At 41.7% G+C, this 13,625-nt stretch overlaps 1 protein-coding gene across 2 annotated transcripts in view; it reads right to left on the bottom strand.

The window, feature by feature from the left end:
- Window positions 1-12,747, bottom strand: part of NDFIP2 (Nedd4 family interacting protein 2) — a 44,700-nt gene extending 31,953 nt beyond the window's left edge. The window contains exon 1 of one of the 2 annotated variants that reach the window (XM_040056356.2): window positions 12,556-12,747. In XM_040056356.2, coding sequence (XP_039912290.1) covers window positions 12,556-12,591 — 36 coding nt within the window. In that variant the 5' untranslated portion in view covers window positions 12,592-12,747. The remainder of the gene's footprint in view (window positions 1-12,555) is intronic. The other variant, XM_040056354.2, reaches the window with a different exon arrangement.
- Window positions 12,748-13,625: the final 878 nt, after the last annotated feature.

Genomic DNA, 13,625 nt, shown 5'->3' with positions numbered 1-13,625 from the left:
AGCAGCTATTATTTTTTTATTTTTAGAAAAACACATAAAACCTATATCATTAGCACAAGCACCATGAACAGAATCACAGAATGGTCTGTGTTGGAAGGGAGCTCCAAGGGTTCCAATGCCCCTACCGTGGACACTTGCCACTAGACCAGGCTGCTCAAAGCCCCCTCCAGCCTGGCCTTGAACACTTCCTCACACAGGGTGCTCACAGCTTCTCTGCACATGCTCCCGTGCCTCACATCCTCCACAGGAAACAATTTCCTGCTATATCTAACACACACCCACCCTCCTCCAGTTTGAAACCATTCTCCCTTGTCCTGTCACTGCATGTCCTCATAAGAAGAGCCTCTCCAGCCTTCTTTTAGGCCCCCTTTAGGCACTGGAAGGCTGCCATAAGGGCAGCCCAGAGCCTTCTCTTCTCCAGGCTGAATAACCCCAACTCTCTCAGCCTTTCCTCAGCTCCAGCCCTCTGATCATTTTGGTGGCTCTCCTCTGGACTCTCTCCAACAGGTCCATGTCCTTCCTGTGCTGGGACCCCAGAGCTGGATGCAGCACTGCAGTTGGGCTCTCAGCAGGGCAGAGCAGAGGGGCAGAATCCCCTCCCTAGCCTTGCTGCCCACGCTGCTTTGGATGCAGCCCAGGACACGTTTGGCTCTCTGGGCTGGGAGTGCCCATGGCTGGGTCATGTCCAGCCTCTCACCCACCAGCACACCCAAGTCCTTCTCAGCAGGACTGCTCTCCAGCTCTTCATCCCAGCCTGTGTTTGTGCTTGGGATTCCCCCAGCCCAGGGACAGGACCTTATAAACTGGGCCTTGTTGAAATTCATGATGTTTGCTCACACCCACCTCTCAAGCTTGTCAAGGTCCTTCTGGGTGACATCCCTTCCCTCCAGCACACCAGCCACACCACACAGCCTGGTGTCATCGGCAAACTTGCTGAAGGCAAGTGCTAAGATCAATCAGCTCTGATTTAGGTCACTAGTAGCCACTGAAAAATCAAAACTAAAACCAATAATCTGTAATTACACTTAGAGAATCATTTTAAGAGTAGGAGAACTAAAATCTTTCTGCAAAATAAGTGCTTTCATTTTCTTGTTTATTTGGAAAAAAAACCACAACAGCTTTTTGAAAGAAGTATTTCACAATTTTCTAGAATACAAGGACCCTTGAGAAAACACGCCAAACAAACCACATTGTATTTAAACTTATTAGCTCTCTCCTCAGTATCAGCTTTTTATTCTCCTCAAATAAGGTAGTTCACAACATGCCTTTTTCTTCAAATGTGTGTTTTAACAACAATTTCCCATGAACCCATGCAGACCAGCTAGCAGGAAGGCAACTATTTCCATCTCCCTACCAAATGCATGCTCTACTGCAATACAGTCCTGGCCACAGCCCTCAAGAGAAACATCATCCTCCAAAGACTAGCGAGCCTTCACATTAATAAACACTGCACTACTAAGCAATTAAGTCTATAAGGTACTTCAGTAAAATGCAGAAGTACAGAAATTGTCAGCTACTTTTTGCTTTTATGTATTCAAAACTAAGTGATCAGACCTGATTAGAATTTCTGACTGCACAGAACAGATGCACATCATTTTCTTTTCCTCACCATCCCATCACTTGGCAAGCATCAACTATCAAACACCCAGATCTAGCAATATCCCTTGATAATGAAGTGGGTTGATTTGTTGGGGTTTTTTTCGGGTTTGGTTTTTGGTTTTTTTTCATGAGGCATCTCTGCAGAAAGTTTCCAACAGTAGTTAGAATGTCAGGAGGTCAAAGGTGTAAAATCAGCACTAGAAGCAGGAAAGCTGAACAGAAGTCCATTGCTGCCATCCCACAGCTGTATAGAAATACCAAGAGTGTCTGTTAAATACGGATTAGATACCATGGAAACCCAGAACCTCTGGAGGCAAACTTCTGCTGAAAAGAATCCAGAGATTTATACTGAATGTTATTGAAAAATAAATTGCCAAAAGAATGGTTTTTCTGCTAGTGAACTTCCTTGTGAAAAAATAAAGCAATCTGTAACAAGTGAAAGTGTTTCCCATGCATTTAAGTGATACTTAAATTATTGTAGCTCTTTTAACTAGGGATCTTTAGGCTATTAAATTTTTCAAGGTTTTTTTAAAAGAATCTTAGAAGTCCGACTAAAAAAAAAAAAACAAACTAAGTAAAATGATGGTGATCAGGACTCTGCAACAGAAAAGAAAATAAAAACCTTATAATGTGTGTGTAGATAGATCTATATAGATGTGTCTCTGTCCATCCCAATGACTACCTCACATATAACATTTTACTTGCTCTTTCATTTTACATGGATTATAATCCAGATTTAACCAATGAATTACACATTTAGTAGCACAACATACACATCTGCATTCATTCCCTATGGCTTCTACTGAGCTGTATTTTCGATCCCTCCCATTAACAATAAAAATAGAGCCATTAGTGAATATGAGAACATACCTGGTGAAAATGTGTGAATTCTTTGGAAAAGTAAATGTTCTAAGACTAATGATACTAGAAATATGGTCTTACTCTTCAAAGTATATCCATTTCTCTCCCCTTTTCTTGAAGGTTTCTAGTCTACTAAAGAATTATGCCACAATAATTTTGAATACTGGAATTTTGGTATAATTCAGACACGTTTCATATTTATTGTAAAATTATAAATTGGGCACTGTTTCTAGGGTTCCTCCCATTACATAGTAATAGGAATTCATAGAGAAATTTGCCAACAAAAAACTGATATGTCTGAATACTAATAACAACAATGGCTGGGACCTACATTTTCAAATCTTCACACGATATAAAAAAAATCTAGAGAAAAAAAGTTGTTAAAAGCTTACTCTACAGCTTGTACACAATGAGGTATTGTAACTCTGACCTAGTCCAGAATGTAGAAGCTACTAAAAACATTACCTCCTACCATGTAGCCTTCTGTTTGACAAATAGTAACTTGAGAACAGCTAGAGGAACAGCTTTAAATTCTATAAACAAAGTATAAAATGAGGTTTTCCTCCTTGAACACCTTCTAGATAGAAGAAATCCAGTAACAAAACAGAAGCATGTTATTGAGACCAGAGGTCAGTCTAAGGGCGTGTTCTGTCTCCAACACAATCATCAGCACATGAGCCTTAATCACTTTTTTGACATCCACTTTCCTCAGATCCCCCAATATGCACAGCACTTCCATTACAGCTGGTAAAGTGTACATCTCTGCCTATTCCACTTGCATCTGTCACAGATCTGATGCGAGTTTGTTTTCTAGAATCTGTTGGTATAATCTGCCTGTGTAATCTTGTGCATCAACAAACTGCATATGTTTGCTTCCCCTTGTGTACTTTCTTTTCTAAATGAAACCTCAGCAAGCACTTACAATTTTAATATTGCACAGTTTGGTGAATAACAGTTCCACAACTGCTTTGCTCACTGCCTTGGTGACTCTATACGTATTGGTTACTTCAAACTCACACCACCTATTTCAGACCACTTTTAAGAAGTTTGCTTCCCCCCTCCTTTCTGTAGCTCTCCTTGTGAGCAACCAAAACTGCAGACAGTAGTCAACACACAGGCAGGTCCTGTGTTTCATACTTGCTGTTCATTCTCCCTACGTTCCCTAACAATGGACAGTGTTGCATCAGGATTTTTTGGCAGCTGCCACTAACCAACAGCTTCACCAAACCACAAGTCACAGGTCATGTCTTTACTCAGCAGCAGCTCAATAGAATCAGCACAGAAAGTAGATCCAAGTCACTCTTAAGTCACACAGAACACACAAAATACGTAAACTCTAAAACCAGAGGGAACAGGAAAGTCTGTAAAATCAGGAAACGTCACCACGAGCAGACTCAGTATTTAACAATTAGTTACAGTTTCCATTTTAGCCTATATTCATTTGGGCTGCAAAATTCAGTGTCGATTGAAAAAGCTGAATATTACTCTAAATGTTGCACATATTTCTGTTAAAGTACAATGGGAAAGCTCAAGCACAAAAATTTCATAAAGACAATGCAGGACACTAAAATGATAAATTTATTTTACAAGGGAATAATAAAGTTGAAGAGTTTCTTCCTGGAAATGTATTATGGAAACTGAACTGCAGAAGCAGCATACAGTTTCACCTCAAGCCCTTGATTTGAAAGAAAACTATGAGAAACTTAAAAAGTCTCAAGTTTATCAACAACCCAGGAATTTTAATCGCATGTGTACTTAAATAAAGCCACCCTAGCAGAACAGTTTTCTACTCAATAGTATGACTCAGTAGCCCAAAATGAAATCATTAATTAAATAAAATATAAATCAGAAGATACTATTAATCAATAAGAGCAAACTATTTTTATTAGTGAGTCAGTCATACTTGACTTTTTCAGTATAACTAATTTTCTTAGTAACTGGAAATGGAGTAGTTGAGCTCCTCAACTTACAGAGATAATACAGACAAATTTTAACAGCTTAAAAAAACCACACATACACAACATCAGCTGAACAAATTTATTGTGAACTGCAAGAAGAAGCTCTACTGAAAATGTTTTCATTTTGAGTTGAAACTCACACAACACTTAAAAACATTCAAGGTCCTTTAAAAAAAAGTGTGTTTAGGTCTCAACAGGTAGTTGAGAATTTTTTCAATGCTACTGTTAAAGAGTGCTTACTGAGCATTTTAAAGCAATCCTCCAAATATGTAGCACAAAGGACGATTTTCTGGACCTCTCAATTGCCAGCGAGATGATGCACACACTTGAAAGCAGGCACTTTCCAGCAGGTTTGTTGATTATAAGGCAGTTAAACAAAACAAAAAAAGCAGCGGTCCAGGAAGTTCATCTCTTTGGAAGACAGCAGAACACAACCAAATCTGTGCTCTCATTAAGTCATAGAAAGTATTCTCAGGAATTGAAAAAAAAAAAAGGACATACTGAGACACACAAGAAAGGGACATAAGCCATGCTGCACAACATCAGCTGTGGCCCAGCACTGCAGGGCTTTAGTGGCCAGCTCCTTTATTTGAATTATGCACTCATTCTAGGATTTGGAACAGATTTTAAAGAGCAAACAGCCTGTGCAAGTCTTTTTCCTAACTATGTACTTGATGCAAGATTATTCCATGTACTTTATGCAAGTCAATTTTATGACCACAACTCTGGAGATTCAATTAAGAGCCTTAATGCTTCAGTACATTCCTTGAAAAATACCTTAAGGACTGTTTCTGTTAAATTTCAAGATATGATATTTGATTCATAAGCACCATTAACAAAATGGACAGTTGGCCTCAGTACCACCCAAGACCCCTATCCCAATTGTTTTTTGTTTTACCAAAGGCATCATTTACTCTTCAAAGATTATAAGTGTTAATTACACTAACCATTACCAAAGCACGAGCTAGTGCCACTTTAAAAGAACCCTAAACTTTCCTGCTGGAAGGAAAAAACTGCAACTAACTATCCTCTTTTCAATAACCTTTCCTCAAGGCTGCTCTACGTAACCTTTTCAGATTAATCAGGGAAAAGCAAAAGCATGTTCAGTACCTCAAGCTACATCTTTATCAAGGACACGATTCTGGTAAAGATGCAGATGTAGCTTGAGCTACATCAACAGCTACACTCTTCCCTACAAGAACAATCAGCAAACATTTATGGGACTACTTTCAACAGGTAAAATATTGTCCAAAGCTGAAATGGACAAACCATGTTTATGAATATGTTAAGTTACCCTCCAATAGGGGGGAGACCAACTTCTTCCTTTTTTTACAGGAAGCCAATATTTTACAAGGAAGGAGGTGACAAATCTCTGCAAAGCACCTAGTAACTAAAGAAAAAGAAAGAGAGTTTACAAAGAAAAATAAATAAATATATAGTTTATTGCAGATATTATCATGTCTACACCACTCAAAGTTTGGAGGACAAACTGATCTGTGCATTCCAAACACAGCTGGAGGAACAACCATGGATGAGGTTTGGGGGCATGACTCAGTATCTAATGTTTTGGCTATGGAGTGGTTGAGGAGTAAGTTAGGCTAAGATTAGTCTAAAACTGAGATAGTCCATGATAATGGAAACAATACTTAAGTGGAATAAACAGTTAAATGATAAAATGGAAATATATTTTTCACTTTCACTGTGAAACAGACATTCTCTAAATGCACACTGTGCCTGACAAGACTTAAGCACAAACCAGAAAAAGTTAGTCATTCTCATTAAAAAACACAGCTGGTGAAGGGGGTGCCCAATTTACTAAAATCAGCTACTTGTGACAGTACTTGCCCAGGAAGTGGGAGACCTAAACCTGAGGCAACTCAAACCCACAATCTTGGCTCTGCAGTAGTTCATTTTCAGTAGGAAAAGTTGGCAGTGCCTCACCAACTTAACCAGTTGCCAATTTTTTTTTCATTCTTTTTTGACTCAATCTCTTAGGATTGCTTTTCTTCATTTGAAAATGGCTTCCCTGAATTGAGTGTACTGGTATATGTTCATTCCCCTTTTCATAACAGATAGAAATCTAGAGGGAGATTTGAGGCTATGAAACTTTGCAAAACACTGAAATCTATGTAAGTTGAACACTGAGGTCTCACAAAGTTAGGTGTGATGACATTACCGGTTGCCACATCTTCCTTGTTTTGTCAACGCTGTCGCAGGGAAGAAAGTTTCAAAATAAGCCCATAATTAGACATTTGTCAAAAGTAACTAATTTTCCCCATCTAGAAGACTACTATCTAGAGGAATACCATCTTGTTTTAATGCAGTGCTTGATTTCTGAGATTATCCTGATGCAGTCCTTACCACATTTTTTAGATGCAAACAAGCTGAGAGAAGGCTTACAGTTTCTCCTTTTTAAAGCACCACGGAAAGAACATCTAGTTTGGCCATAACACAGCTCACTCCTGCTCAGAACCTGGCTATTTGAAGTCATTTTATTCACGTTACTGAACTTTCCTAATAGGATTAGAAGGCTTACTAGATGTGACATGCAAGCCATGGCCTGAAGCTGCCTTTTTACATTACATGATCTCATGTCACTGCACAGAGCAGGTACCTCTTTCTTCGGGCTTCATGCATCTTTCAAGAACCTAAAAATTCCCCAGTTTCACAAGACAGGCTCAGCAACGCCAAGATCTCGCTGCCACTAGAAAGACTAGTTCTTTTCCCAGCCTCTCTTCCTGTACTACTCTGCACAGATCCAACCTCAGATTCTGACCTACCAAGACCTCTGGCAAAAAGCCTGAGTGGAGCACCCCAGGTACATTTTGCTGATTTTAACTTTTTTTTCTCAATATGGTAAAACTTATGAAAGAGCCAATTTGTGTGCAAAAATGCTTAGGTCATTCTGTGCGCAGACCAAAAAGAAAGGAAACTGCCCATATAAAACCCCAGAAAGTTACTGTAACCACCGATATTCCTGGTGTACCGCTAAGCCAGGGTTTCCTCCTATGAATCAGCTGCAGAACAGGGTGTTATGTCTATGGCCAAGTCTGTGGCCAGATTCAAAAATCAGAGAGTAATGGCAATACACAGTTAAACAGCCCTGCTTTAAATTTATACAAAAAGTATTGTACCTCTCCAGTACCTCAGCACCTCTACTTAGGAGCAACACACAGAAAGATTTTATTTCCTTGTTCATATAAAATGAGAAAGTACTTAGAAATTTAATTAAAAAGTGAAGGAAAAAATTTAAAAGGTAGTTCTGTAAGTATTAACTTCATCCCTACTGTATATGCAAATATCTCAACAGCTATAATTTTTCTTGTTTATAGCAGGATTCTTCATTAAAAATACAAAAAAAGTATTTACAAAAATATTAATGCTATTTCTTCAAGAGAGAAACTACTCTTTAACAGAGAAATTTCTAACAGGTAAGTGCTACACAAATAAATTAAAAATTTAAAATGGCTAATATTACAGCCCAAAAAACATCTAAGGTGCAAGGACGAATCATTGTCTGAGGGTATCATTATATTTCATTTCAGGAGTTCCTCATTTGCTTTTCTAAGCCATTAAAAGTCTAAACTAGGTGTTTCATGTGCAAAAAGTCAGTGCGATGAAAAATCCTATCTTATGATTGAGGCCTCCTATCACTAAAATATCTGTGCAACCATCACAAACAATTGTAACCCTTATCAGTTAATGCATCTTTCCTCAGTACTTTTCAGTATTATAAATTTAGTCCTCCAGATGGAGAATTTTATCTTCCAGGTGCAACATCACCCCATATCTGTGGAAAGCAACAAAATTTCCCTAAGCTAGCTTAAGCTGTTCAGTAACACCAATTACATAAAAGTTTCCCTAAGACAATAAATATTGCAGAAAATACAGTAGATATATAGATATAAGCTAGCAGTCTTACATCAAAGCCATAGAATTACCTGCACTTGGGAGTTTACTTGCCAATCATTATTAGGCTCTGTCCCCAGAAAAAAAAAGAAGGAAGAGATTTTTCTTTGTTCACACTTCCTGTGTAGGTTGACTTTCATGGGAGTTACAAACACAACTTGACTTTGATCAAGGTTTTTAACCAAGTAACACTGGGAGAGCAAAGAGTCAACGACAATGGAGGTAACAGATACAGAAAATAAAGCCTAATCTGAGTTTTGTGTTTTGCTATAGTGTTTGTGGAACAAATTTTCACCTCTTAACCCCATTTCTATAAGCACACACAACTTACACTCATATACGTCTAACATCTCTTTTAAAAACAACAATTTCTTTATCTCTGTATAGCGCCATATGACAGCAGGCTGCCATCAGAGTCTTGCCTCAACAATTACTTACAAACCCCACCAAAACCAAGTGCTACAGTGGCATAGCAAGTTCAGTAACAGCTGGACTGAAGTCCCTGTGGAGAGCTGCCTTTGGCTCCACCCAATTCAGTTTGTTACCTTCCCATTTTACCATTTAACCTATTTAGCTCTGACCAAACCCTAAGTCAAAGACTCAAGATTACCTGACCCCAACTGGTTACCCAAAACTTCAATCAAGAAAGACTCCTTATTATAATTCATGAGCAGTGCTCCTTATTATAATTCATGAGCAGTACAGCTCGTAAGTCCTGCAGCCTTCAATATACTTTCCGTGCTTAAATCACTCACATACACTTTAAGTCTTCCCTCGTGACTCAGTTATCTGGAAAGTCACTTTTCTAAGTAAAAAAAAAAGAAAAAAAAAAAAAAGGCAATTTCGAGCTTTAATGCTTAGTTGTGCCCAGTTTTATGTGCTGCAGAAAACAGCTGCATTTCCTCCTCTTTGTTTCAGTACAGATTCACAAAGCATCATTTCAATCACTTTTTCTGCAAACAGACTGGACTAGAAGCAGACATTTCAGACAAGACAGTAATGCTATTAAGGTCAGATGACAAAGAACTAAAAGGTAAAAACCATCAGAATTATTACTGAAGAATTTTTATTATAGTTTTCCTAAACTTGATGCCTTATCCAACAAAGAGAAGAGTAAGGGAAGAAAGAAAAAATACAGCAACAAGTAAATGATACAGCTGAACTGACTTATACCAGCAAGGAATGTCAAATGTAACATTTAAGACACATTTACCAACAGGAATGCAGTCATTCAAGTGGCTAAGGAAAATAAAAGAGGAAGTAAAGCAAGACAACAAAGGTTGGCTAATTTACTTATAATGTCATACTCCTTCAGGGAAGCATGACAAATTCTTACCCATCCATTATTTGTCTTTTTGCCCTACAAAGAGAGACAAAACAGGAGTGCCAGAAAGCAATACAAATCACACATGCCCACGGCAGATAGTTACGTAATGCTGACGTACTGCCTGCTCTTTGCTCACAACACTTACTTTGCTGCAGTTCCAAGCACCAGCTTTTAACAGCTGCCCAGTTTGAACACTTTTATGTTGCTATGTAAATAAAATGAAGACACACGAAGAAGAACAAGATACAGAAGGAAGCTTTAGAGCTATTTCCAACAGAGATAAAAATAAGAAAAGCTAATGGTTAGCTTTATGATGAGACATTTTCTGTTTCATAAGAAGTCATAACTGGCTTTTTGTGCTAAAACTCAAAACTAAATTGCCTGCCAATCTAAAGTCTTTTAGTTTAACTTACTTGAAGAAACCACAAATAAAAAGACAAAGATTGCTCCTTCAACTTCACTGAAGTGCTACTGTCAGGAACAGAAACACAAGTCAGTAATTCTTTTGATAATAATGTACGCCTAGAAATCCTTCTATTTAGAAGAGAACTTGCCATGAATAGAGTCAAACAGATCAGCTAGAAGTAAAGGCAGAATGGGTACAAGCAGGGCCAAAAAGTATTTATTATTAATCATGGGAGAAGGAAAAAAAGAAAAACAAAACAAAACAAACACAGTGAACACCACCAGTGAACTGGCCAGATTTCATAAAACTAAATTCATAAAACATTCATAAAATGTAGTGTTAGCTGTATTAAGTCGTCTTTTTTTCCTACATTTTGTCTTTAAAAACTAGGACACACCATAAAATCTGCAATGATCTATTGCTCAGTACCTATCATAGCCATTATGTAAGCAAATACATCAGAACACTTAAGATCACATGCTTGAATAATCAGCTGCTAATTAAGTATATAATCAATTGCCTTGCTCCTTCCTTTCTCTGACCCAAAGCAGTAAGTAAACAGCATTACAAAAATCTCAGTCTTCAGCAGTCAGATAGAACAAAGAAACTAAAACAACATATTCCTTCCTATGGGGCAGTAATCACTACAGCTGTATTTTAAACTTTGGAGGACAGCAGACTGATTTACAACAAATGACTACACATTTTAATATACACAGCAAACTGAGGAGGCCAACTCATGCAGCCAAAACATTAAGATAAGCCCTTCTGGAAGGCCACAACAGAGTGTTGACCTAAAGCTGGGCATCAGCACCATCACTGGAATTCCTAACAAGCATAAGATAAAAATATTACAGAAACAAATTATTTCTTCATGTGTTTGAGGTTTTTTGTACTCCTTTGAGTAACTGAATTAACGTTTACCTTCCACCTATCTGACCTCTAATAACATATGTTTTCAAGGCCTTTTAAAACATGCCCAGGTTACCTCAGGCCTCAAGGAAGACAGTGTTTGTACGCTCTCAAGAAAATGATCTACCATCATTTTCCTTCTCAGCTGCAGAGAAGGAATGACTTTAGGACTCCTACAGATTTCAAGTTATGGAAGCACAGTGCCAGAAAAGAAGCATGCTAGAAAGCTCTGACCCTTAAAGCAGTTGGTGACCAACTACCATCCTATGGGAATACGTCACAGGGTGCATGGTGTGTTCATCGCCTCTATGACAATCCCTGTAGCTAAGGGTCCAAAAGCATACAGAAATTTACAATGCTCTAAGACTATCAAAATAAATATTCCAAATATAACAAAAGCATTCCTTATTATTTTTTCTAAAATCATAACCTAGGAACAATCTGAATATAAATACCAGTATTTACATATGCACAGACGTGCGATTACTTCTGTGGACATTCTTTTCACCGGTCAAGCTGTAAAACACAAACGCTAAGAAAAATAATTCAGGATTTGGCTAAAAAATTGCAATAGAAATTTGAATCACAGAGAGCAACAAAGATTTCAGACTTCCTTACCTTTACATTCAGAGCAAACCTATAAAGTACAAGGAACTTAAGGACAAAATTTAAACTTTTGAGGAGACTGACAGCACCTAAGCCATTTTTACACGCAACAATCAGAAAAGCTTATATATTTTGAGTATAATTGACCTTAAGCTAATGACTGCAAGATTTATGTAACTGACATTAAACTCATGACTGCGAGAAACGAACAGGACAATCAATTCGGGCAGGATGAAAATCTTTCTATTATAAATGATTACTTCTGTGGTTAAGGTCAGGAAGGAAAGAAAAACTGGTCTCAGTGACCCACAAAGCTGCAGATCGCTCTTGAGTGTGCTCGTGCATGTGCACACACACACACTGAAGGTCAGTCTCCTCACTGCACCTCACACTCCTTTCCCTCCCTTCCTCCAATCTTCACACAGGCCTTGCACTCTATCCCTGTGCCAGACAGGTACGGTCTTTTAGAAATCACAAGGTTTCAGAGGTTCGCTCCGCGGCACGTACTTAGCAGAGACAAGGACCGCTGCCCTTTCCTCCCCCGGCCGCCCGGCGCTGGCCCGGCGCGCCCCGCTCTCCTCGGCCGCGCTCTCCCGGGAGCCGCCACCGCTCCCGGCCGGGGGAGGCGCCCAGGAAAACCCGCCGAGCCCGGGCCGGGACCGGCCGCCACAGGAGCCGGCGGGAGGGAAGAGGGAGGCGGGCAAAGGCGGCTTCCCGAGCAGGCCGGGCAGCCGCCTCCTCCGAGGCCGGGGCAGCCGGGAAGGCGAGTGGAGCAGCCCCCGCCGCCCGAGCAAGGCCCCGCTGTCAGAGCCTCTCTGTGGGACGGACCACGCCTGGCCCCGGCCCCGGTCCCTGCCAGACCCCCGCGCGTAGGAGCCGAGGCGGAGGAAGGGCGCCCCGGTCGTACCGTGCCCCGCCGCGCCGGCCCGAGGGGCGGGGGGAGGCCAACGGGGCCTCGCCGGGGACGCCGCACTCACCACTTGGTAGCGGCTGACGGGCTGGTGGTGATCCATCCTGGCCGCCCGCCGACACGCACAGGCGCGGCCGCAGCTCCTCCGACCTGGCGCCGCGTCGCTCGGTCGGTCCGTCCGCCCGTCCTTCCCTTTTTCCTTCCTTCCTTACTTCCTTCCTTCCCCCGCCCGTTCGCCCGGCGCCGCCGCCGCCCGGCCCTGCCCCGCTGCGGCCGCCCCCCGCCCGCCCCCGCGGCGGCGGAGCCGGCCCAGGCCCCGCCCCGCCCCGCCGGGACCGCGCTGGCCCTGCCCGGGGCCGGGTGTGCGCGCTCCGCCCCGCCCGCCGGCCCGGCCGCGCTCAGCTCGGGGCGGCTCCAGCGGGGCTGCCGGGGGCGGAGCTTCCGCGTCTTTCTCCGCTCCTCGCTCGGCAGCGGCGGTCCGTGAGGCTGTTACGTCCCAAGCCCAGGCCTCGCCTAGATATTTGTCGCTATTGATCACCATGGGGCTGTAAGAAGTACAGTATAGCACAGAAGACGTCCTGGGGACCCGGAGAGCGATTTTGAATGGGCATCTACCTAACGTGATTAAGAATCCTGAGCCCGTTTGCCTGCTGTGCCTGTGATGACAAAGCACCGTTCTGTGGCAAGGAAATGTTGTGATTTTCCTCTTCTCTCTTCTCGTAAAACTAAATGTTCAGATTCTTACGACCTCCTGGAGTAAAACCAGTTAAAAACGCCTGCACCCGTAAAGGTGTATCGAACGAGGCTGACTCATTTCTAGGTTCCCGAGCTGCCAGATGTGTAGCTGTGGCACGCAACATTTTCAGATAGCCGTAGACGCACCTCTTGGCTGAAGTGGAGAGGAGCGTTCGCCTGTGCTGCTCTATAGCTGTTCTGCAAGGCAAATGGCCTCACAAAAGTGGCTTCCCGCTATCACTAATGGCCGGCACGCCGAACTTTACCCTGCAGCTCAGGTCGTCACCGCTCCCTGGCTGCTTGCTGACCTGAGCAGGAGGGTAAATGTTCCTGTGCAGGCAGTCATCGCTGGTGGGCTGGGTGGGCGCTGGCGGGAGTGGGGTGCGGCGTCAGGACGCGCCC

The sequence above is a fragment of the Hirundo rustica genome, chromosome 2 (genome assembly GCF_015227805.2).
Source record: "Hirundo rustica isolate bHirRus1 chromosome 2, bHirRus1.pri.v3, whole genome shotgun sequence".
In the NCBI taxonomy this organism is placed as follows: domain Eukaryota; kingdom Metazoa; phylum Chordata; class Aves; order Passeriformes; family Hirundinidae; genus Hirundo; species Hirundo rustica.
The sequence above is the reverse complement of the archived record's forward strand: the minus strand, read 5'-3'. Positions and strand labels throughout refer to the sequence as shown.